At 46.6% G+C, this 26,572-nt stretch overlaps 1 protein-coding gene and 1 non-coding gene across 2 annotated transcripts in view; both read right to left on the bottom strand.

Moving 5' to 3' along the window:
• NTN1 (netrin 1) overlaps nucleotides 1-26,252 on the bottom strand; it is a 185,847-nt gene extending 159,595 nt beyond the window's left edge. The window contains exons 1-2 of the mRNA XM_004266849.3: nucleotides 25,915-26,252; nucleotides 24,376-25,457 (exon numbers count right to left, since the gene is read on the bottom strand). Coding sequence (XP_004266897.1) covers nucleotides 24,376-25,393 — 1,018 coding nt within the window. The 5' untranslated portion in view covers nucleotides 25,394-25,457; nucleotides 25,915-26,252. The remainder of the gene's footprint in view (nucleotides 1-24,375; nucleotides 25,458-25,914) is intronic.
• On the bottom strand, nucleotides 8,911-9,017 carry LOC117200450 (U6 spliceosomal RNA). Its single transcript, XR_004482027.1, has one exon. It is a non-coding gene; the product is annotated as a U6 spliceosomal RNA (small nuclear RNA).
• Nucleotides 26,253-26,572: the final 320 nt, after the last annotated feature.

The following is a 26,572-nucleotide window of genomic DNA, read 5'->3' as shown; positions in this document are numbered from 1 at the left end:
GGGTGAGGGGATTAATCCTTCTCTCGCCGCCCCCTTACTGCGCCCTCCGTCCCCGTTCCAAGAGAAAGCAGAAGCCACGTCCCCGCGAGGCAGGTGGGACAGACCTGGGCGGGAGGCACACGTAGCAGTGTCTCCAGGCTCCAGAGATGTCTGAGTAAGTGACTCCTCCCGAAGTTGACATGTCAGCTCATCAGGGATGTCACTCCGCATGGCCCATTGTTCTGAAAGTAGCCTGAGAATCGGACAAACACCCTTCTGCAAAGGCTACCCCAGTGGCTAGCTTCTCGGGGAGAGAGGCTCGTTCGTGGTCAGTCCCTCAGCTCCCATCCAGTGGGGTTCCCCTTTCTCATGGCAGCCTCACATTTTCTGTATCCGGCCTAAAACATCAGGATGTCAGGTGCCTGACGGGGATTCCTGCTAAAACAAGCAGGTGACCACAGGTCCCTGGAGAAAGCACGGCCGCAGCCTTGAAGAACATGATAGCCTGTGTGTCCTGGACCTGGGGGGGGGGGGGGCAAGGCATTCATGGCAAGACGGGCCTGCTTCCGCCTTCATCTGCCCCCCGGGGAGAGGAGGCAAAACGCTTCTTTTTTTACCCAGGAAGCACTAGCCCTGTGAGCCATTTGCTTGGTCATTTCATTTAGGGGAACAGATTTCCTTAATTTCTGCTGAACGCACTCAGAATAGGCCACCCCAGGGGCAAGAGACTGAAGATGATTATTTTTTTAACACTTTTCATTGATAATTTATCCACTATAAATTTATTAAGCACCTGCAATGTGCCAGCATCCTGCTGGGCCCTGAGGACACAAAGATAACAGCTAAAGGCCTGTCCTTGGGGGAGGGATCGAGTCTGCTTCAAGGGGCTACCCAGGAAACAGTGCATTTCAGAAGTCCTATAGCTAATGCCCACTGAGGACCTACACTGGATAAGGCGTTGCTGCAGGGCTGTGTGTGCTGGAGAGGCGAGGGGATGCAGTGACTTTCGTAATGATTAATTCATAATAAAGTATCCATTAGTCTAGGCTTCTACAAACAGCTCTTCCAAACCCCACTGAGTTATACAGCAGCAGCGGGAAGGGCCAATTCCTTTCAATATCCCCCAGGTCGTGGAAGAAATGGGGTGGTCTGGGATAAGGGTTTAGGATAAGGTTCAACAAACTTTCTCTGTGAAAGGGCCAGATAATAACTATTTGAGGCTTGGCGGGCTGCAGGGTCTCTGCTGCAACTACTCAACTCTGCCGTTGTCCCGAAAGCAGCCACAGATAACTTGTAACCAATGGGCGTAGCTGTGTTCCAATGAGAATTTATTTACAAAACAGGCAACAGGCCCACAGGCTGCAGTTCGCCAATGACATTGTCCAGTTCAGCACCGAGAAAGAATCACCTCCGGGCCTGGTTCTTCATTAATTTAATAAATTAAATTAATAATCCACATAATAACAACAAACTCAATTAAGTCACAAATTTCCTGAAACCAGTGCTATTCTAAAAGCGCCAGAGCTATGACAGGGCTAGACAGAGGAGGAGGTACCCACACTTCAGAGGTGGATGAGGCAGGATCTTGTTTTGATACCTAAGTGGTATCATACCGTATATTATGCAGTCCTGTCCCTGGGCGCATGCATACATTTATGATTTCACCCACAGCATTACATTCTAGGGTGTGAACAGACCAGTTTATTTAGCCATTTCCTTACTGATAGACATGCAGGCTGTGTTCTCTCTCTCTGTCTCTCTCTTTGTGTGTACGTAGAAACAGACATAAAGAAAGGAAGGGAGGGAGGGAGGGAAGGAAGGAAGGAAGAAAGAAAGAAAGAAAGAAATAGATATAGATTAGATATATACAATAGATATATAGAGATTAAAATAATAAAGATAGAGATAATGATAGATAGATGGATAGATGATAGATAGATATGAGAGACAGGTAGAGATGCAGATCTAGATAAATCTGGGACAAACACTTGCAGGTACCTTTCTGCGCCCCTGTGTGTTTCTCTAGGGTGGGCATAGAGAGGTGGAATTGCCAGGTCACAGGGAGAGCACATTTCAAATGTCCTCAGTCCTTCCAATGTTCTCTGATGGTGCCTTTAACTCTAGCTCACCTGTAGGGGACCCAAGTGACAGACCACGGAGGATTCTATGTAAAAACAGGGACTGAAAAACTACCTAAAGTTCCCGACCCAATGGGAGACTAACACGACCTGCTTTGTTTTATTTTAAAATAAGCCATTAAGAAAACCATGCCAGCACAACCCACCCACGTGCTGCAAAGTGGGGAGAGTCAGAGACGGAGGCAGGTGGAAGGGGCACCACCTTTGGGCCTGTGGCCAGGTCTCAGCTGTCAGCAGAATAAACGCCTGCAGGGAACCAGCTCTTACTTTACTCTAATTAATTTGGACCGGGGGGTCAATGATGGGAGCAGGCCTGGGAGGGGAGCTCTCTGGAAGGTTCTTGGCATTCCTGGAGTGGGGGCAGAGCTACTGGGATGGTCTGGCCTGTCTGTGAGCTCTGAGGACTTGGATTTCTGAATTCGAATGCCAAGCCAGGCCTGGCACTGGCCAGGTTGAGCCTTCCTTTGTGTCTGAAAACCCTTTGTGTTTGAAGTTGGTTGTAACTTTAAGCAGCCTGCCAAGGGGAGCCTGTGAGAAAGCTCCCCAGGCCGACTCCTTCCCCATCTCACCCTTAGTCGAACCCCCAGCCTCCTCCCGTGATGCACCTTTTCTCAGGTGCCCGGCCAGGGTGCTTAGACGCCCTGCCCGGCCAAACAGCCCAGCCCAGAGGAACGATTCTCTCGCTCCAAGTCCAGAGAAGGACTTGAGGCTGACTGAGTGGGAGAATCACTCTGAACCGTGGGGGGAGGGCTGGCATTTCCTGAGCAGCTGATACAGGCTGGGGCTGTACTTAGTATTTTGCTTACATCCTTTCATTGAACCCTCCAACAATCCTAGGGCATGGACGTGATTAATCCCATTTCTCAGATGACAGGCTGACACTGAGAGGCTCAAGATCTAGATGGCAGGTGATGGTAAGGGTATTCAGCTGGGGCCTGTCTGATTCCAAAGCCAGAACTCTTCCTGCTACACCAATGGCTTTCAAACTGAGAATCATGACACTCCAGGATGGTGGTTTCTTGTTAATTTCTCAATTTGAATTAATTCTAGACTTACAAAAAAGTTGTAAAACAGGGCTTCCCTGGTGGCACAGTGGTTGAGAGTCCACCTGCCGATGCAGGGGACACGGGTTCGTGCCCCGGTCGGGGAAGATCCCACATGCCGCGGAGTGGCTGGGCCCGTGAGCCGTGGCCACTGAGCTCCCCGTTACCCGGCTCCCCCAAATGTTAATTTCTTACATACCCATCCCATAATGATCAAAACCAGGAAACTGAAATCTAATCTATAAACTTTATTCAAACTTAACCAACTGCCCCACTAATGTCCTTTTCTGGTCCAGGATGGATCTGATCCAGCATCGGACACTGCATTTAGGTCTCCTGTCTTCTTTTTCTCCTCCAGCATATGCCAGTCCTCCAGTTTTGCTCTGTCCTTAATGACCTTGATACTCTTGAAGAGTACTGGCCAGTTACGTTGTAGAATGGCTATTGTTCAGGATTATTTGATGTTTCTTCAGGATGAAATTCAGGTTACATATTTTTAGCAAGATCCCATGGAAGCAATGTTGTTTCCCTCTCAGTGTGTATTGGGTGACACATGATGTCAGTCTGTCCCACTATTGGTTCTCTTAGTTCTGATAACTTGGTTAAAGTGATGTCTGCCCGATTTCTTCACTATAACGTTACTATTTTTCCTTTTAAGATTGTGGAGAGATACTTTGACACTATGTAAATTTTCTATGTCTCAACATACTTTCACTCAGTAACTGTAGCAGACATCGGGATTCTCTATGACTATTACAGGGATTTTTTTTCCCAAGGAGTGATTTTCTATTTCCATCACTCTTTTTTACATTTATTAATGGGAATTCTACTAAAAGTAAAAGCGGACAGTGATTCTTAAACCTCTCTGTGCACTGGTTGCATCTAAAGTACTGCAGATTTCTAGACCCTACACCCAGAGATGTGACTTCATTAATCCAGGGAAATGCTTGGAAATACACACTTTAATAAACATTTCCCACTCCACACAAGTTTTTTTTTAATAAAAATATCATTCCCATACCATACAATTTACCCTTTCAAAGTGTACAATTCACAAGGTTGTACATCACCATTATCTAATTCTAGAACATTTTCATCACCCCAACAAGAACCCCACACCCATTTAACTCCCCACTCACCCCTCCCTTCAATCTCTGGCAACCACTAATCTGCTTCCTATATGGATTTGCTTATCCTGGACATTTCATATAAGGAGAATCATACAGTATGTGGTCTTCTATGACTGGCTTTCAATTATCATGACGTTTTCAAGGTATATCCATGTTTAAGCATGTATCAGTACTCCATTCCTTCACATGGCTGAGTAATATTGCTTTGTATGGGTACACCAAACTTTATCCATTCATCAGTTGATAGATATTTGGGTTGTTTCCACTTTTTGGCTATTATGAATAATGCTGCTATGAACATCTGTGTACAGTCTTTTGTGTGGATCCGTATTTTTATTTCTCTTGAGTATATATCTAGGAGTGGAATTGCTGGGTTGTATGGTAACTCATATGTTTAACCTTTTCAGGAACTATTTTCTAATGCAGCTATATCACTTTACATTCCCACCAGCAGTGTATGCATGAGAGTTCCAATTTCTTCACATTCTTTTCAACACTTGTTATTATTCTTTTGATTCTAGCCACCCAAGTGGGTGTGAAGTGGTCCTGATTTATATTTCTCTGATGGCCAATGATGCTGACATCTTTTCATGTGCTTATTGGCCATGTGTATATATATCTTCTTTGGAGAAATAGCTATTCAAGTGCTTTGCCTGTTTTTAAATTTATTTTGCCTTTTTGTTGTTGAGTTCTAAGATTTCTTTATATATGATACTCTTTATACATTCTGGACCCTTTCAGATAGTTGATTGGCAAATATTTTCTCCCATACTGTGGGCTGTCTTTTCATTTTCCTGATGGTGTCCTTCGAAGCACAACTTTCAAATTCTGATGAAGTCTATTTTTTCTGTTTTTGATTTGGTTCCATAGAAGACTGTGATGCAGGTCGTCTAGTTACAATTCTATGAGAAATGCTCCAAGGGTTTGGATCAAGATGCTAGAGGTTACACTTTTAAAATGTATTAGCATAAAGTTGTTCATAGTATTACCTTATTTGTTTTGTCTCTGCCAGATCTCTAGTTATGCCTCTTTTTCATTCCTAATGTTGTTTATTTGTGCCTTCTCTCTTTTTTCCCTCTACCAATCTTTCCAGATATTTGTTTATTTTATGAGTCTTCCCAAACAACCAACTTTTGGCTTTGGTTCTCTCTGTTGAATATCTGTTTTCTAGTTCATTGACTTCTGCTCTTGTTTTTAATCTCCTCCCCACCCCCACTTTGTTCTGGCTTATTCTGTTCATTTTTCCCTAACTTCTTAAATTAGATACTTAACTCATTAATTTTCAGCCTTTCTCATGGTCCTGGTATCCTGTGGAACACATGCCTCTCCTCACCTTCCCCTCTTTGTTCAATGAATTAATCATCTCTTGGCTAGAGGATGAGGGGACACAGAGGCAGGCATGGAGCTGGGTAACCTGCCCGTTTCCTGCAGGTAGCTGTCTATGGAAATGCTCTTTGCGAGAGCTGAGAGCTCCCGGGGGTGGGGGAAGGGGGCATATTCCAGAGCCAAACCCAGCCATCAGGGTCATATTTCATTACAGGAGGTGGCACCCCATGTCAGGGAGTCCTTGTGGCCTCACCATCTTGTCCTTGCAGACTGATTTCTATTTTAGCACATCTCCTTTGCCAGGCCAAGAGGCAATGAGGCAGATGCTCCTGTAAAGACAGGAATAAGCCAAAGCAATAAACCCAGCCCCAGCTGTCAGCTCAAACTGCTCCAGTCTCAACTAGGAATCATCCTGTTCTATTCTTTGCTTCTAGTCATTAACTCCCGGTTAATTCCCTTCCTGACACCACTTAGGAGGGAACCCCAAACCGTCCTCATGGAATGAGAGTGCTGGAGGAGACTAGGAATCATCTGCTGAAAAATCATCTCTTTTCACCACCGAAACCAAGGCCCAGGTGATTTCCATTCAAGTTCAATGATATGGTGCAGTTTTTCTGGTATCAGTATAAAGCAACCAGCTTTACCTTACTAATGCATTCTGCTCAGAACTCTACATTTCAGACACTATTTTGTGACCCCTGCTTTTACTTTGTGTTCAAAGCCTTATATGGCTTCGCCCACCTCTTAATTTTTAAAAGGTTGGATGACTTTGTCACTTAATTTGTTAAACGCTTAGGGTGGTATGTCAGTCTCCCACTAATACTGGCTTTTTGCTCCAAGTAGGCAAAAATAAAACAAGGATACAGAGTATCTGAAGAATATAATCAGTAAGATGGATTTTAATAAATATATTGAACTCTGTACCCTAAAAACAGAGTTCTCTTCCAGTTCCCATGGAACAGCAACAGAAGGGACCTCAGGTACACACATGAGATTATTTAAAAATGAAACAAAACAAAAATTGTATTCGTTGCAATAAAATGAAATTGGACATTAATAACAAAATATATATTCTGAGGACTTAATACCCTGGAAATGAAAAGCCAATTCATAAATAACTCCAGAAACAAAAAGAGTATCACAACTACAATGACACAGTCACTGGAAAAATAGTGACAATGAGAGCAGTACAAATCAAAACCAAGGGTAAGTGGTCAAAGCTACTATAGAAATGAAAAGTCATTGCCTAAATTGTTGTATAGTTGAACTGAGCATTCAACTAAAAATATTAGTAGGACCACAAAAGCCTAAATAAGAAATTAATAAAGATAAAACAGGAATTAGAAACAATTTTAAAAAACCATTAGGGCTTCCCTGGTGGCGCAGTGGTTGAGAGTCCGCCTGCCGATGCAGGAGACACGGGTTCGTGCCCCGGTCCGGGAGGATCCCACATGCCGCAGAGCGGCTGGGCCCATGAGCCGTGGCCGCTGAGCCTGCGCATCCGGAGCCTGTGCTCCGCAACGGGAGAGGCCACAACAGTGAGAGGCCCGCGTACCACAAAAAAAAAAAAAAAATTAATAAGTAAGTGGCAGACTAAAATAGCATATAAGAGCTCTGACTGAGAATAGAGAGATCCTGTTTGAATTACAACTCTGGGCTTTGTAACTGTGTGACATCAGGCACGTTAAATGTCTGAACTTCTTAACCACCTGTAAATGTGAATAACAGTACTCAACTCACAAAGTTGTCAAGATTCTGAACATTAGACAGTGCATACAAAGTACTCAGCACAGGGCCTGGCACACAGTGAGTGTTCAACGGATATTATCAGATATTATTATCATCATTTTCAAAAATGTCAAACAAAGAAATCTAGGCAAAGAGAGAGTGAGAATATTTCATTGTTAGAAATTAGAACGGTGACATAGCCATATATGAAAGTTTTAAAAAACATTTTTAGTGATTACTATATACAACTATGCTTAAAAAATGAAAATCTGGGTAAATCATCATTTTCTTGGAAAATAAATTACCAGATTTGACTCAGAAAGCAGTTGAAAAATTCCTGAATAAACATAAGCATGGAAGAAACTGAAATGGTTATCAAATAACTCTTTCCAAAAATGGCACAGGGCCCAGATGGGCTAATTCTAGCAAATCTTCAAGGAACAGTTATTTCTCACGCTACTTAAATGATACCACAGCATGGAAGAGAATAGAAACTTCTCACTTCATTTTATGAGGTCAGAACAGCCCTGATACAAAAGGCAATATACGGAGAAAAAAGTTCAGACAAATTACACTTTTGAACAGATACAAAAATCAAAAATAAAATATTAGCAAAGAATAATATATAACCAAATAAACTTTATTCCACGAATGCTAGAATAGTTCCAATTTAGAAAATCACAAAACCACAATGAGATAGCACCTCACACTCACAAGAACAGCTATCATCAAAAAGAAAGAGTATAAGTATAGATGAGGGTGTGGGGAAATTGGAATCTTCATACATTACAGGTAAGAATGTAAAATGGAATAGCTGCTTTGGTAAACAGTCTGGCAGTTCCTTCAAAAGTTAAATATAGAGTTACCATATGACCCAGCATTTCCACTCCTACGTACATACATAAGAGAAATGAAAACGCATGTTCATACAAAAACCTGTACATCAATGTTCGTAGGAGCATTATTCCTAGTAGCCAAAAGGTGGAAACAATCCAAATGTCCACTAACTGAAGAATGAATAAATAAAATGTGACATGTCTATACACTGAAATATTATTCAGCCATAAAAAGGAATGAAGTACTGACACATGCTATAACATGGATGAACCATGAAAACATGCTAGCTGAAATCAGTCAGTCACAAAAGGCCACATATTGTATGATTCCATTTATATGAAATGTACAGAACAGACAAATCCACAGAGATCAAAAGTAGATTAGTGGTCGCTTAGGGCTGGGACAGTGGTAAGAGGGAGGGAATGGAAAGTGACTGCTATGGGTACAAGGTTTCTTCTGGTGATGACAAAAATGCTCTGGGATTAATTTTAGTGATGGTTGCACCACTTTATAAACACACTAAAAACCACTGAATTGTATGCGTTAAATGGGTGACTTGTATAGTATGTAAATTATATTTCAATAAAGCTATTAAAAATTTTATAAAACAATAAATGTAATTCATTATTTAATATAATGAAGGAGAAATATTATATGATCATTTTGATTGATATCTAAAGGGTTAACATTCCACATATTTTTTTTTTTAATAAAAATTAAAATTCCTTTAAAAATATGGAACGCTTCACGAATTTGCGTGTCATTCTTGCGCAGGGGCCATGCTAATCTTCTCTGTACCGTTCCAATTTTAGTATATGTGCTGCCGAAGCGAGCACTCCACATATTCTTGATTTAAAACAACAAAAAGGGGCTTCCCTGGTGCGCAGTGGTTGAGAGTCCGCCTGCCGATGCAGGGGACACGGGTTCGTGCCCCGGTCCGGGAAGATCCCACATGCTGCAGAGCGGCTGGGCCCGTGAGCCATGGCCGCTGAGCCTGCGCGTCCGGAGCCTGTGCTCCGCAACGGGAGAGGCCACAACAGTGAGAGGCCCGCGTAACGCAAAAAAAAAAAAAAAAGTTAAACATCCATTACCATATCACACAGTCATTCTGCTCCTAGGGACTTACTCAAGAGAGATGAAAGCATATGTCCGTGCAAAAATGTGTACAAGAATGTTCACAGCTGCTAATTTCCCTGTAAAAGCCAAAAACTGCAAACAACCCAATGTCTATCAGCAGATGAATAGATGAGTTTTGGTATTTCCATACAATGGACTACTATCCAGCAGAAAAAAGGAGTGAACTATTGAGGTACGTAACATCATGGATAAGTCTCAAAATAATCCTGAAAACTGAGGAAAACCAGACAAAAAAAAATACATACCGTATTAGTCCATTTATATAAAACTCTAGAAAAAGCAAACTAATATAAAATGATAGAAAGCACAGTGACGGAAACAGCAGAAGGTATGCAAGGAATTACCCAGGAGCATTAGGAAACACTTGAGGCTGGTGGATACGTTCTTTATCTTGATTGTGGTTATGGTTTCATAGGTAAATACATATGTCAAACTTTCCAAACTACATTCCTTAAATATGTGCAATTTATTGAATTTCAACTAATACTGTTTTAAAAATTTATCCAGCAGAGAGTCAATCTATGATTTTATTTAGACTTAACATCCTACCCTTTTGGCATCCTAACAACCCTAATGGAGACATTTAAATAACGAAATCATTAAGTACAACAGTCATGTTGATTACAGTCACAATTTTTAAAATGCAGGGACTTCCCCAGTGGTCCAGTGGTTAAGACTCCGTGCTTGCACTGCAGGGGGCACGGGTTCGATCCCTGGTCAGGGAACTAAAATCCTGCATGCCATGCGGTGTGACCAAAAAAAAAAAAAAAAGTTATCAACTATCACCAACTTCATTTTAACTACAGTGCCACCAAATTAGCAATGGTGTCTGTACTGAAACTTGATAAACTCATCTAAAGCCTATACATGCATGCATACATACGTAAATACATAAGAATAGCAACGAGAATAACCAAAAGGAACAAATGAAAAAGAATAAATGAGTAAATGCTGAGCCCACCAGAAATGAAACGCACTATCCAAACAGATAGGCAGTGGAAGGAAAAGAGATCAGTGAAACAAAATGGGAAATCTAGAAAATAGATCCAAGTTTATATAATACTTAAGCATTTAATAATATGGCATCTCAAATGGCTGAGAATAATTTTTTTTTCAGCAACTGTCATTGAATAACTGGCTAAATGTTTGCTGGAAAAAAAGGGATCCTTACCTCACACCGTATGTCACAATTAATTCCAGGTGGACGAAGATTAAAAGATAGGACTTTGAGTTCTGGCAACAAGGTATACTGAGCTAATGCAGACGCCCGACCACTGCAGAAATACTAGATGAAAATAATTTTTAAGAATATGTAATGCATGGTATATCTCACAAGCAATAAAAGGAAATTCCCAAGTGCTGGAGGAACCATGGGGTGTTTGTGAGTAAGGAGGGAAGGGAAGGAGGAGAGAGATAAGGGGAAAGGAAGACTGGCTATCAGACCTGGAGACAGGCCTTAATGGCTTTGGCCTTGAGTTTTTAACACCTGCACACATGAGATGAGACCTTGGGTCTTAAAAGGCCAGGAGTTAGAAAGGAGGCCTTGCATTCTTTTTCTTCACCATATTTAATGAGCACCTACTATATGCCAGGCTCCCTGTGAACAAGAGACAAGGATTCCTGCCCTTATGTAAATTAACAAGTGCCTTAGAACAGAGCAAGTGGCAGGATGCGAAGATAGTTAATAAACACAATAGATAACTAAATCAAATATTGGGCTGGCCAAGAAGTTCGTTTGGGTTTTTCGTAATATCTTACAGAAAAAACCAAACAAACTTTTTGGCCAACCCCATAGTATGTCAGAAGGATATAAGCATTGTGGGGGGAAGAAAGGAGAAAGTAGCGCAGGATAAAGGTGACGAGAAGTATAAGTGTGTGTGTTTGTGAGTGTGTGTGTGTTTGAAAGAGACAGACACGGATGAGGGGGCTATTTTAGGATCATTAAATAGGATAGTCAGGCTGCACTGAGGAATGACAGCTGACCAAAGATTTGAAGGAGTCAGGGAAGTCATCCATTGGGATATCTGGGCAGAGGGAACTACCAGTAAGAGCTTGGGGGACAAGGATAGAGGCAGGGAGACCCGTTAGGGTCAGTAATCCAGGTGGCAAAAGCCTGGACCTTCCAAATGCACCCTAAGTGAAAAGGGGACTAAAAATCTGACAGCACAAGTGTGTCTCTACCCAAAACTTTTTTTTTTTTTGGCTGTGTCGGGTCTTAGTTGCGGCACGCGGGATCTTCACTGCAGCACACAGGCTTCTCTAGTTGTGGTGCGCGGGCTTAGCTGCCCTGCGGCACGTGGGATCTTAGTTCCCCGACCAGGGATCAAACCTACATCCCATGCATTGGAAGGCGGCTTCTTAACAACTGGACCACCGGGGAAGTCCCCTCAAAACTCCTGAGTAAAGGGAGAAAGAGTCTTCAGTGAGAAAATGAAACCCCAGGTCTGAAAACGATTGGAATCAAAATACATACTCCTCATTTGATAGAGGAATTTCTAAGATAATTAATTAATGGAAAAAGCGGTCCCAAGCCAATGATACCTCCAGGATGTCTGGCAAAATCAAATGCAAAATCACTCAGAAGGGACATTTCCAGAACTAAGACCCGTGGGAATTCCACAAAATCCCAGATAAAGAAAAGCTCACCGTCAGTGCCAAATACATGAGGAAAGTCATTCACCATGAGCAAAGGTGAGCAGACTGAACAAGCAGAAGGATCAGTACCTCCAAGAAACTGCGCTCACCCAGCAAACTAAAAAGGACCAGAGGATAAGTTATGATTACGACTACTTACGAGGAAATACTGCTGAGCAAAAGAAGCCAGGTATTAAAGAAAACACACAGTCTGATTTCACGGATGTGACGTCCGAGAACAGGCAAAACGAAATCTATGGTGTTAGCAGTCAAGATGGTGGCTACACAATGCGGTGGTGGCGTGAAAGGCATAAAGAGGCCTTCTGGAAATATCTTCTTTTTTTTTTTTTTTGCGGTACGCGGGCCTCTCACTGTTGTGGCCCCTCCCGTTGCGAAGCAACAAGCTCCGGATGCGCAGGCTCAGTGGCCATGGCTCACGGGCACAGCCGCTCCACGGCATGTGGGATCTTCCCGGACTGGGGCACGAACTCGTGTCCCCTGCATCGGCAGGCGGACTCTCAACCACTGCACCACCAGGGAAGCCCAATATCTTATTTCTTGATGGCTGCGCTAGTTACACAAGTGAGTTGATTTTGTGAACGTTCATTCAGCTGAACACGCATGACTGAAAAGAGAAGGCTGGGTGGCTGACATGCCAGAGGGCAAAGATGGAACAAAGGTCCCATGTCTCCCCCTCCCCCTTCCTGGAAATTCCAGGAAGTCCTGAAGGGCAGGCCCAAGTGAGTCCTCCAATCAGAGCCTGCGCGGTCTCCTGAGGGCACCCCAATGGAATGGAGGTGGTGGGAAATAACATCGCTCACACTGTAGAGCTGCCTCTGGTGGAGATGGGAATGGAAGGGGTGGGTCACGTAGCTGGAAAAAGTCCTCAGGAAGGAGGTGCGTCCACTGGAGCACAGAAATGTGAGTGCTCAAGATGGTCTTTGTGGCCCAACCCCTCATTTTACAGAAGAGAAAACCAAGGCCCAGACAAGTGAAGGGACTGGCCCAAAGTCACCTTTGCCCCCAGTATTAACGGTTTTCCTTGACAGGGTACATACAGGTGAAAGAGAGAGGCAGTCAGGCACAGTGGTGGAAAACAAGACGCCAGAACCACACTGCCTAGATTCTAACCCCAACTCCACCACTGCCGGCTGTGAGACCCTGGGCGAGGCATGTACCCTGTGTGCGCCCCCTTTCTTCACCTGTAAAATGGTGCATAAATGTAAACGCGTACAACCACTTTCTACAAAACGTGTGACCAGCGGATAAACACAGTGTACTAGAGCTGAACGGATACCTACCTACCCTAGGGCACAAGATTCCACTTCTAGACACATCCCCAACAGAAATGCATTCAAATAGGCATCAAAAGACATGGGTAAGTACAGCCACGGCAGCACTATTTTTAATAGCTAAAATGTGGAAACAACCCAAACGTCCACCGTCAATGGAACAAATCAATAAATGTATCCATGGGTATCACGGAACACTACAGCATAGCAATGAAAACGAATAAAACTACTACCACCCATGGCTAAATACCACAAATGTCCTACTTGAGCCTAAGCCGCCAGAATATGATTCCATTTACGTGAAGTTCAAAAACAGTCAATTCAGCGCATGGCGGGTAAGGGGCGTGGTGACTGGAGGGGCCCTCGGCAGCATCTGGGGTGCTGTATGCAGGTGTGTCTACATCATGAAAAGTTCTGAGCTGTGCACTAAGCATTCGTGTGCTTTTCTGTACATTATGTTATACTTCAGTGAAGAAACTGACTTAATTATACTCATAACAGAACACACCTCATAAGGCTGTTATGAGGACGAAACAAGATAATATTTGCAGAATGTTTCGAACAGAGCATGGCAGTAGTGAGGGTGCTGATAAAAAGCCCCAAGTCTAATTTTTCCAAAGAGGAAATGCAGGTGGCCAACAGGTACGTGAAAAGATGCTCAACGGCGCTAATCATCGGGGAAATGCAAATCAGAACCACAATGAGCTATCGCCTCACACCTGCCAGAATGGTTATCATCAAAAAGAACACAAATAACAAGTGTCGGTGAGGATGTGGAGAAAAGGGAACCCTTGTACGCTGTTGGTGGGAATGTAAATTGGTGCAGTCACTGTAGAACACAGTATAGAGGTTTCTCAAAAAACTAAAAGTAGAACTACCCTATAACCCAGGAACGCCACTCCCGGGTATATATCCAAAAAAACCAAAAACACTAACTTGAAAAGATACATGCACCCCAATGCTCATAGCAGCATTATTTACAATTGCCAAGGTATGGAAGCAACCTAAGTGTCCATCACCAGATAGATGAATAAATATATGTATACATACAATGGAATATTACTCAGCCATAGAAAAGAATGAAATTTTGCCATTTGCAGCAACATGGATGGACTTGGAGGGCATCGTGCTGAATGAAATAAGCCAGACAGAGAAAGACAAATACTGTATGAGATCCCTTATATGTGGAATCTACAAAAATACAACCAACTAGTGAATATAACGAAACAAAACAAAGCAGACTCACAGATATAGAGAACAAACTAGTGGTTACCAGTGGGGAGAGGGAAGGGGAGGGGCAATTTGGAGGTGAGGGATTAAGAGGTACATATTATTAGTTATAAAATAAGCTACAAGGATATCTTGTACGACATGGGGAACATAGCCAATATTTTATAATAACTACAAATGGAATATAACCTTTAAAATTGTGACTCACTATACGTACACCTGTAACTTATATAATATTGTATAGCAACTATGCTTCAATTAAAAAAATTTTTTTTTAAGTAAAAAGAAAAAAGAAAGCCCCTAGTCTAGAAGGAGCATCCTGCCTCGGGGGTCTCCTTCTTATGCCCCTCCTCTGAGCCCCTCCCCAGCACAATGCAAGGGCCCCTCTCACTCGGCACTGTACCCCATATACCAGCGTGGTCTTCAGTGGAGCCCCCCAGGGCACAGAAGGCATTGAAAGCACTGAGAACTTCAATAACACGCCCAAGGTCACACTGCCAGGGTGGAGCCAGGACTTCAACCCAAGCAGTCTGAAGCTGGAGGTGAGTTCTCTCAACCATAGCGCCTAATACACACATCTTGGTATTTCATATATTATTAAGTAGAACGCTGTGCTCTCTGATCTTGATTTTAGAACTGAACCATTTCTATGCAGCAGGAAAATCAGAGCTTGCCTTCCACTTCAACGTGGGTCACATTCTTCCGCAGACACCTTCGATTTAAAACAAGAAACAGGGAATTCCCTGGCGGCCTAGTGCTTAGGATTTGGCACTTCCACTGCGGAGGCCCAGGTTTGATCCCTATTTGGGGAACCATCCCGCGTGCCGCACGGTGTGGCCAAAATACAAAAAACAAATAAAATCAGATAAAACAAGAAACAGCTCCCTCACCTCGGTTCCAACAACAAACTGGGGTGAGAAATACAGAGGATGTCCAGTCCCATTCTCCCCTGGCATGTCTGGGTAGCAATGATGGCAGATCTGCCCCCACTCCTGGTTTAAGCCCCATGGGTTTCTGTGGATTGGAGTGAGAAGCAATTTCCTTCCTCGTGGTAGCTGGGCAGGTCGAGCACTTTCTCACAATGAATTCTCCCCAGCTCTGAGCTGTGGAGTGAGACAGGGCTGGGTCTGGGAAGAAAGAGTTGGCTTCGATCGACCTGCCCACCTCTGAGGTCTGGCTGTGGAGAGAGGAAACGCGTTGGCCGCAGGACTCAAAGCAGGGGGGCCGCCGTCCAACAGCCCTGCCCTGGGGCACCCGATCCAAAGGTACTTTCTCGTTTCGGAGGCCAAGCTCCGTATCTGTAAACACAATGTGTTTCCTTTTTCATGCCGAGACTGGCGCTGTTATCGTTCAGCACTTTCTGTGTCAGCCCAAATGTAAGCAGAGCCCTTGCCTGTGTAGAGTTCTGTCTCCCGATGCCACGCAGACCTGGTGTGGGGTCCAGGGCCTGACTTCTAGGGTGGGAAGAGCCTCAGGCCCGATGAGGCTGCATCCCACCTGTGGGGAGGGCATCACTTCCCACTGCTTTACATCCCCAGACCCAACAGAGTCACCTGACCACTGATTGCTCCAGAAACGTCCACTTACAGTATACTTCTCTGCCTGCAGGCTGGGGGAGCAGGGGAAGGTCTCCCGGGACCAAAACTGTCTTAGTTTTTATCTCCTAGGCTAACTCTAAGGAGTAACGGCTGCCTAGGGTATTGTATTGAAAAGGAGTCTAATACCCTAAGACCATTTCTGGACTTAGGAGAAAAGAGTGCTGTGATTGATTAGTGATGTCTGCCCTGGTTTCAGAATTGGAGAGGGGTGATGCGTTTGCCAAGTACTCACCACAGCCACTCCAAGCAGGAACAGATGAAATCAGAAGCCGCAACAACCATAATCAGGCAGTGGGAAGTGTCCATCGCTTTGGGATGTTCCATCAAATATGGGACGTAATGCAACATATTGGTGCTCAGGAAACTAAAAGAGAATCTACCTTATTTCCTTGTTACCTAACACTCATTTATTCAAACCCAGCCCCTTTAAAGGTGCCTGCGGTCCTACAGATGGTCTAACTTTGGTGTGGAGCCTCTGGAATGTGTGAAAAATTGGACATGACAACCAAAAATCTCTCTTATCTGGAGGCAGTAAAGGACCGGGGAAAATTTAGAAAATCTAGTCATAGCACCAGCCAGGAAGGGGCATGAATGGGCCCTCAACTAAAACTGGACCACCTGCACAGAAGGCTGATACCTCGCACATCTTACATGGGCTAGTCCTGAATCCCCCCCAGAGACAGCCTTCTAGAGCCCCCTTCTAGGCTGGGTTGGGAGGATTCATTGATTATCAGTTGATATAGTGACCTTCCTGTTCCTCTCAGTGTTACTTTCTACCTTTCAAGGTTCTCACCCAACAAATTTACTTTGACCTCTGAAAAACCACTCACCCCTTCAAATAACCTAGAAGCCCGCCACACCTACAAGGAAATCTTTCTTCTGGATCGTCTTTATATGCACAAATGCACTGCAACATGATCATGACCTTACCTCTAGCTAATACAATGACCCTGATGGCAGAAGACTCAGGATCTCCAGGAATGACCCCGCCAGAGGCAAAGGCAGACCACACTTCTCCATTCCTTGGCACTACTTCTGAACGACTGGTACACCTGTCTCCTTGATGACATCTTCCCTGGTTCTCTGAGTGCCAGTGGATGCAGCAGATAGAAACATCCATCTCAAAGGAGGCTCGGGGCAGGCGCTTAAATGTTGGAAAAGGCTCGGACAAGAGGCATTTCACTTCTCATCCATCCCATGACCACAGTCCCTTCTCTCTGTCAGAGAGCAGAACTGGCACAAAATAATATAGTCAGGGCTGAACACACACCCAGCCAAGGCCTCCCAGGAGCTGGGGATGGGAAGGAAGTATTATCTCTACAGGCAAGGAACTGACAAGTGGAATGGGTCTCTGCCTTCTGACTTAGGGGAAATTCACATAAATTATATAATGTTCCAAAGGCAAATGAAAATCTAATTCCGAGTTTATAAGAGAGCTACATTTTTGAAATAAGACCACAGAAATGCGATCCTGAACTCCCCACGTGCTGTACACATCAAACCTCAAGACAGCAGACAGCGTGGAGGCAGATAGCCCTGTGTCCAAGGACTGTCGCAGGCAGCTCAATGATTTCAGGCACCGTTCGGAACCATCCCTCGGAGATGGTTACAATAGGACATGGCTTTTATGTAATCAGCCCTTGAAACAAGTGCCACTGATACCCCTTGCTCTCTGTGTATGCAACAGCGCCACTGAACGAGCCAAGATGTACCCCGTCTACATTCAGTTTTGTTTGTGTGAAAACTGCCCTTTGGTGGCAGCGACATCGGGTTTCGAAAGGCTTCCTTCGTGGAAATCTGATTCACTGACATAAAGCACATGTAAAGCACCTAGTACGATGCCTGGCACTTAGTAGGGGTTTGTGGTCTGCCTTCAGGATGCAACCCAACACCCCCCGGACAGGCATTCTAACTCCTGGGCCGCCCAAACCAATGCCACATCTTCCGAGGCTTCGGAGACCACAAGGGCTGATGTGTGTCTTTCCAGATGACAGGCAAAATGCTGTAGGCCACTCTGCAAGTATTAGGCTTAAAACCTGAGCATTTCAAAAGCTCTCCGAGACCTCCAGTCTTCCTCTAATGAAAGGCACTGCAGAAACCCAAGGTATGATTATCACTTCTGAAAGGAAGAGAAAGAAAAAATACTGGCTCACAAAATACCCGTACTAGAGCATCGACAGATAAGACCGTTTTATAATCCAGTTCCCTAGAGAGCCATTTATTTTGGTGAGGCCAGTGTGCATAGCAGACGCTGTGGAAGCCATCAAGATAACACGAATAACAACCCAGTGGACTTTTGAAGTGTAAACATAAAAGTCTATTAAGAATACAATGTTGGTTTAATCCCAAGACAAAAAATTTACTTAATGAAAAGCACAACTCATCTCAAGAAGGAAATATCGATACCAGCTGTGAGCAGAAAATGAGGGGATTCCTTCCAGGGAACATCTGAATTTCAACCCACTGCCTTTCCAATGTTTACTCTGGCCATAAAGTCTCAAATACTTTTCCGAGGATCTCATTTTTCTACAGGAGAAGGAAGTCAGGGAGAAGTCTGGGCAGGGCCAAAGGAGACCTTGGCAAAGCCTTGGAAAGGCACAGACGCACCCCAGAAGGTGCACGTTGACACGGCTCTGTCTGGCTTCTCTGGGTAGAGCGGGGAGCAGCCTCCGGGCCCACCAGGTGCTAATGAGGACCCCAGCAGAGACCCTCACTCCAGCCGCCACGGGGCCAACAGCGATAAATGACAGTCCTGTGCCGCTGACACACATGCCCGGCACCGACCAGCACCACGCCGGCAACCAGGATACGCCACTAAACCCCCCTCTTTAACAACAACACTCCCTAGCCACTTCCTAGACTTTTTTCAGTGTGTTCCAGAGAAACAACGGGATACTGAACACTAGGGACAAAGGAGAAGGGCTTCTTAGAAAGGATTTTCTGATTACGAGCTCTCTTCCACCACCTTTGAGAGGGATCATGGGCCCTGAAATCAAGAAAGACTTGGCCAGGACTTCCCTGGAGGTCCAGTGGTTTAGACTCCACGCTTCCAGTGCAGGTTCGATCCCTGGTCCGGAACTAAGATCCCACATGCTTTTCGGCGCGGCCAAAAAGTAAAAAAAAGAAAAGAAAAGAAAAAAAGAAAGACTTGGCCATAAGCAACACCTGTGCACGCTGAGAACCCACACAAAGGTGCTTAAACCCTCTTCACTTACATTCCTAAAAACTCCCAGCTCCAGGCTTCCCTGGTGGCACAGTGGTTGAGAGTCCGCCTGCCGATGCAGGGGACGCGGGTTCGTGCCCCGGTCCGGGAAGATCCCACGTGCCGCAGAGCGGCTGGGCCCGTGAGCCATGGCCGCTAAGCCTGCGCGTCCGGAGCCTGTGCTCCGCAACGGGAGAGGCCACAACAGTGAGAGGCCCGCGTACCGCAAAAAAAAAAAAACAAACAACTCCCAGCTCCCACTAGGCCTGATGGCTACAATCAAGGACGACTTCTTATATACAATTTCATATTTAAATATGTATGAACATAATAAATATGAGTATGATATATGATATCATATGACATAACGTCATGCAATACAACACACCTCCAATTCTAGCAAGAGGTAACAAGCTTGCTAGGTAACAGGCTGTTCTGACTAGTCTCCTCGAATTCTCCTCTACCGGCAGACCTCACTTTACCGCACTTTGCTTTACTGAACTTCGCAGATACTGTGTTTCTTACAACTTGAAGGTGTGAGGCAACCCAGCCTCGAGCAGGTCTGTTGGCGCTGTTTTTGCAACAGCATTTGCTCACTTCATACCTCTGTGTCACATTTTGGTCATTCTTTGCAATATTTCAAACTTTTTCATTATTATTATATGTGCTATGGTGATCTGTCATCGGTGATTTCTGACGTTACTACTGTGACTCTCAGAAGGCTCAGACGATGGTTAGCATTTGTTAGCCATGAGGTATTTTTTAATTAAGGTACGTACATTCTTTTAGACATAATGCTATTGCACACTTGATAGACTACAGTATGGCGTGAACAGCTTTTACAGGCACTGGGAAACCGAGAAATTCGTGTGACTCGCCTTATTGCCGCGGTCTGGAACTGAACCCGCAATATCTCTGAGGTCGGCCTGTACATGTAACTGCCGTGCATTTATCCATCCATCCGTTCTACGGGGAGGCAGCACAGAGGATGCAATAAAACCAAGCACAAAGCATCTGACTGGAGTCTTAGCTCCACCACCTACTAGCTATGTGGCTTTGGGTAAACCATTTAATATCTCTCAGTTATGGTTTCCTCCTCTGTAAAATAAGGACAATGATAGGGCCTATTACTAGCATAGTCACAGTGATTAAATGACTAAATTAATCTGAGTGTTTGGCAAAAAATAAGCCCTCAAGGGTTAATCATAATTAACATTATGATTATTGAGGGTTAATCATAATTAACATTATGATTACATTATGTAATCATTATGACAATAATTACTAGGACTCTAAAAGCATTCACTTATCTATCCCTATGTACCAGACTGGGCAGCAAATCACTTTAGCCTTCTGATTTCGCAAGAGTCTTTATCGGGGCATTAGATTTCTCAGGGCAACGCCTCCCATATAACCTCCCTCTCCTGCCGGGGAAGATGATGGTAGGCCCAAGCACCAGGGCCATTTACAGCCTGAGGAACCCCTTCCCAAAGCCATGTTTAAACAATTACGAGCATTATGTTGCAGGTACCCATGACCATAGGAGGCCAGCCCAGCACGGTGCTCATCTTGCAGAGACGTCTTTTGTGTGGGTTTTGGGTTTCAGCTGGGCAACGCCAAGCCATAGAGTGAGTCGCAAAACGAGTTTTCATAAGCTCACCCTGTCACAAACCAGGCAGGGGTTCATGCTGACATCCCCACAGTAAGATTAAACAGCATGCTTCGTCAGGCACTAAATACTAACACAGCTCCGACGTCAGGGGGACACTGATTAAAACTGATGTCAATAATTTATGAAACACAATATGGTCTTCAGATGCTCTTTTTTAAAAAAAAGGAAGAGGGGTAAAAGGGCCTAGCAACCCAGGTGGTTTAAAACTGTTCATGCATTTTCTCTTGAACGTACACCCCCACCACCATGCACGGATGCTTCTTTACACAATGAATATAAATGCACATGTGTGTAAGAGCATGTGAACGCTGCTGATACATATGGGCGGAAGAAAGTATTTAGTTATTCCACGGAGAGCTGTCGAGGCCGTAACGTTATACATAGTCTTCTCTTTCATATTGTTTTGGGTTTTTTCTTCTCCGGAAGAAGTCCAAAATTGCATTTAAAATAAAATTGGACCTTACAAAAGTTCATGTTTATTCCATAGAGAACTTAACCTTGAAACAACCCCAAAAAGAAAGTTGGACCAAAGAAAACCGATAGGATATATGCATTTCTTAGTAAACCGAAAGCACCTCAGCCCTGTGTAGAACCATTTAGTCAAATAATAATATCGACTTTTTTCCAAGTTTTAGGACTGGGGGAGGGAGCGGGGATGAGAGGGTTAACCTAGGGAACGATGCCACTTTGTTATGTCATGTCTTTTTATTTTAGAAAGGCAAAGACCGTGATAATGCTTCATTTTTAATCAAAACTCATTTTGAGAATTAAAAATAGACTTTGCCTTAGTTGTAAATAATCTGGGTAGCTTGACTTAATATGTCAACAGTGTGAAATTCACAAGATGGGATTATGTTGGGGAAAAAAATCTGAGCCGCTGAGAGTACAAAAGTTAGTGTTTGAAGGATTCATTAATGCTTTTTCCTAGCACAGTGCCCTGTAGTGTCTCAGAACACCTGTCAAATACTAATTCATTCACATATCTCCACTTCAGGGCCTTTTCATAAAAAGCTCGACCTTTAATTGTAAATCACTTCTAAATTGTCTTTGCTGGCTTTCTCTTTTGCGGAATGATGGAAAAATCACTAAGACTTCAATTAAGACTTTATGGGAAGTCAACCTGACATTCCCGAGGCTATATCTACAAGGTATCAGAACATCTATTCAAAAAGGAAACTATAAATAACTTTAACATCGTTGAATTGGCTTGGCTTTTATGAGATGACTGAATAATTGGCAAGATTTAAAGATACTTTAACTACTGAGAATTAAAATAACTTCAGTAAAAACCAGAAAATATTGCTAGCCGATTATTTGTCATGTAGATTATGTACTTATTAGGCCTAATTAAACTTTTTGAACAAAAAGGCTTACTAATTACGTTAGTTAATATGTTGATTGCTCAATTTGGTTTAAAAAAAAAAAAAACCCGGTCAATCCAATTTGTGCACAGAGTTAGTGCTTTGGTCAAAAGACAAAATCCTCGACTATAGAAATTATTTCAAGTACGTGGCCATTGTTATAACAATTGCGGGTTACATAAACTGACAGGGAGAGATGGGGGTGGGTGGTATCTGAACAATACCACCCCTGCTAAGAGGAATCTTCAAGCCAGTAAAATGCTACCGTCATAGCCAGTTTATCTGCCTCGATGTATTCACTTGTGTTTTTTCCAATCAGACCCTGCTGGTGACAATGAGAAGTTATCTTTCATATGCACATACATACTAAAACTGATAGCAAAACCCTGGGAGGCCTTTTAAATCTCAATAAAAGGTTTTTACGCACAAAAGGAAGAAAAGAAAAGAGGAAAGGGGAGAAGAAAGAGAAGAAATGGGAAAAACCAACAGTTCTGAAGGAATGGAGCAGATCAAAGGAGTTTTAATTCTCCAAGACAACTAAGCCGGGGTGTAACCACTATCTCGCCACCGAATCCTGAAAAGTCTCTTCCAACAGGCAACCAGTTCCGTCCCTTAAAGGAGGGGGAAGGACAATTAGGTCTGCAAAAGCTTACACTTGGAGTGCAAAGATGGAGGCCCCGCCACGCAACAGGAGAACAGCCCTCTTCAGACCAGGACGCCTGCCTGGGCCTCAGCGCCGACCGGGCTTCTCCAAAACATGTTTTCCATTCCGAAAGTCTACATCCACAGTCATGAGGCACAAACTATTCGACAACAACATGACACAATTAATCAGAACCAGACCTCAAAACGTGTGTTTGTGGGGACCAGCAAACTTTGTAATGTGCCTCAGAGGCCGAAGCAATTGAAGAGACTCACACCGGCTGTGTGGGGCTGGGGGGAGGGTGAGGAAACATCTATATTCCACGCAAGATGAACACCCAAGGGCGTACTGACCAACTATATTGACGATTGACGTTGATGATTTTCATTAAAATAAAACATGAGATTTGGGCATTTACATCTCATACTGGAAAAGCAGAGTATGGTCTTACTACCTTTCCCCTCCTTTTTTTTTTTTTTTTTTGTCCTCCTGGGGAGAAACTGATGCCGCAGAGTTTCTACAGCAGCAAAGTCGTATGATTCAGAAACAGAACGGATCTTTTTTTTTTTTTTTTTTTTTTTTTTTTAAGCCTCATTTCCAACCCAACAGTATCCACCAGTGCCGGTTTTGTCAGATTTCTCTTTCAGGAACTGAAACGCCATGAAATCGAGAATCTGGGCCCTTAGTTAATTCGGAACTGTTTAATTTCACCGAACCCTGACGCTAACAACAACAAAAAAATCTGGTATACTTCTTTTCTGGAGCGGGATTGAATTAGTTTAAAATAATTAGTGAACTCTCTTTTGTAATCTGTAGATAGTAATTAATTTAAATCACATCATTCTTTTGCTAACACAAACAGGCTGTCCAAAAGAAAAATATGTATCTATTTTCAAACCATAAAAGACAAATGGAGAACGCAGGAGTGACAGTCGCCGTGTACCGAATTGGCCCCAAACTGCAAATCTCTTTGCCATCTCCCAAGGGATTTGTGGTCGTGGAGCTGGAACTTCCCGGGAACCGGGCCGGGTTCCCCAACAGCGCGCGCAGCTGCAGCCCTAGAGGAGGGGGGGTGGGGCGGAGGTGGACGCCAGGGTCCCGCCAAACTGAGGGGAAGGCACAGAGTGTGTGCCTTTGGATCTGGGGTTAGGGGGACCGGTCGGCAAATTTTCTGCAAAGCCCCCTCCCCGCATCTTGGCTTCGCACAGCGCAGTGAACGCAAATCCGAGCGTCCACAGCCGGCGCCACGAGCGCGAGCGGACCAGCTCTCTGCGCTCCGCGGTGCAGGATTTCCACGTACGCGCCTCCCACCATCCCCACCACATCAACGAAGCGGGCGATCCTCGGGAACCTTCGGTCTCGAGGTCCGGGAGCAGCCGCCCGGGTCCCCGCCCGCCGCCCACGTCCCCGCGGTGCCCCACTCACCGACGCACTCGTTGGCCTCACGGGCTGTGGCGCGCTGCCAGGGCCGGTCGTAGTGAAAGGGCTTGCAACGGTCGCACTCCGGCCCGGCCGTGTTGTGCCTGCAGTCGCACACCAAGCTGTCGTCGCGGTCGCGCACGCAGCGGGCCGCGTGGCCATTGCACTTGCAGCGGCCGCCCACCTGCAGGTCGGACACGGCGTAGAAGTACGAGTCGCGCGCCAGCTCTGAGTCGTCCTCGTTCTCGTCGCCGAACGTGTGCAGGCGGCTGAAGGCCACGCGGATGTCGGTGGCCGTTACCCAGTCTTGCAGCACGGGCGAGTTGTCGAAGTCGTGCGCCGAGGGCCGCCCGTCCAGCGTGCTGAAGGCGATGAGGCCGCCCGAGAGCGGGCGCATGTCCGTGTGCGAGTCGGTGCACACGGCCTCCTGCTCGTTCTGCTTGGTGATGGGCGCACGGTGCGGCCGGTTGTACATCTTGCGGCACTGAGTGGAGTAGAACTGGAAGGGCACCCACGTGCGCCCGTAGTCCATGGACTTGTAGATGGCCATGGACTCGGGCCGTGGCGAGCAGAACTGCAGGCTCACATAGGTCACCTCGAACTTCTTGCCGAGCGACAGCGTGAGCGTGACGTTGTGCGGGAACTGCAGGTAGTTCTCGGACTGCCAGCACGTCAGGTTGTGCGGGTTGTTCAGATCCGTGAGGAAGGCGGGCGGGTGCGCCTTCTTGGGGTCCGACGCGTTGCAGAGGTGGCAGGAGCGCAGCCGCTCCTCGCCGCGCTCGCTCACCACGCAGTAGCGCCCGGCGGGCCGGCCGCAGGTGCTGGACACGCGCACGTCCTTGCCGAAGGCCGCGTTGACAAAGTCCGGGATGCAGCGGCGCGGGTGGCCGTTCTCGTCCGAGCAGGGGTCGGGCTGCGCCGCCTGGCCGGCGAACATGCTGAGCCCGGGCCCGCCGCGCACCGCGCCCACCAGGCACGCCACCGCCGCCAGCGCCGCCAGCGCCTCCCACACTGCGCGCATCATGCTGCGTCCAGCCTGCCCCGGCCCCGCCGCGCCGAGGAGTCGGTCCGCCCGCCGCAGAAGGCGCCTGCGGAGAGAGAGGAGCCGCGCTCAGCCAGGCCGCCCCGCGCCCTCCACCCCGCGGCGGGGCGGCGAGCGGGGGCGCGGGCGAGTGCCCGGCTTCCCCCGCACCAAGCCCGCGGCCGAACGAACTCCCGCCTCGCTCCCCCGCGTCCCGGGGGGGCAGGCGAATCCGGGGGCCCCAAGCCCGCACCACCCGCGCCTCTCTTTCCCGGCCGGCGGCGAGCCGGGGCCGCGGGCCATCGCTCGGCTTCCCCGCCGCCGCCTCCACGCCGCCCGAGGGTCCGGCCCGCGCCCGTCCGCCCGTCCGCGGCCGGCCTGCCAGCACCCCAAACTCGGACGCAGGACAGCTCGTGGGCCCCCCCGAGCCCGCACGGCCCGAGCCCCCTCCTCCCGCAGCCCGGGGTCCCGCTCAGCAGTCCCATATCGCACCCCCGCCGGCGAGTCCGCGTTCGGGACTTTACCTCAGGAGAGGGCAAAAGAGAAAGAAAAGTTTGCCCGGCCCCGGCCGGGGAGCCTGCGCGCCGGACGGCGGAGAGCCTCTCGCTGGCTGCTAGCAGGAGCGCCCTGCCTCAGCGCGGGCTTGCCAGCTCCATGCCCGGCGCGGCCGCCGCTGCCCCAGCCCCGGCCCGGCCGCCGCCGCCGCCTCTCCCGCCCGAGTGACGACGCGGCCGCCCGGCTCCCGGCGCTCCCGCCGCGGTGCGAGTGCCGCCCAGCCCGCGCCCGGGGCGCACACACACTCCCGCTGGCTGGCGCGCACTCACACACGCACGCACGCCCCCGAAGGCTCCGCCGCCGCCGCCGCCGCCGCCGCCGCCACTCGCGCAAGGAGTGGGGGGCGGAGGGGAGCGCGGGGGCGGGGGGCGGGGCCGCCGGGCGGGGCGCCGGCCAATAACGTCGGCGAGCAGCCGCCCGCTCGCTAGCAAAGTTTTAACCCCGGGAAAGAAGAAAGTTAAAGGGAAGCGGCCCGGGACCCGGAGAGGCCGAGGACACGAGCCGGTGGGAACCGGGGCGCCCGAGAAGGAGAAGCAGAGACAAAGGGAAAGCAAGGAGAGCGCCCGGGGAAACCCCGGAGAGGGGGCTGGGCCCGGCGCGCACCCCGCGGAGGGAGGAGGGGCCGGC

Source organism: Orcinus orca, chromosome 19 (assembly GCF_937001465.1).
Source record: "Orcinus orca chromosome 19, mOrcOrc1.1, whole genome shotgun sequence".
In the NCBI taxonomy this organism is placed as follows: Eukaryota; Metazoa; Chordata; class Mammalia; order Artiodactyla; family Delphinidae; genus Orcinus; species Orcinus orca.
This window is presented reverse-complemented; position numbering and strand designations above follow the sequence as displayed.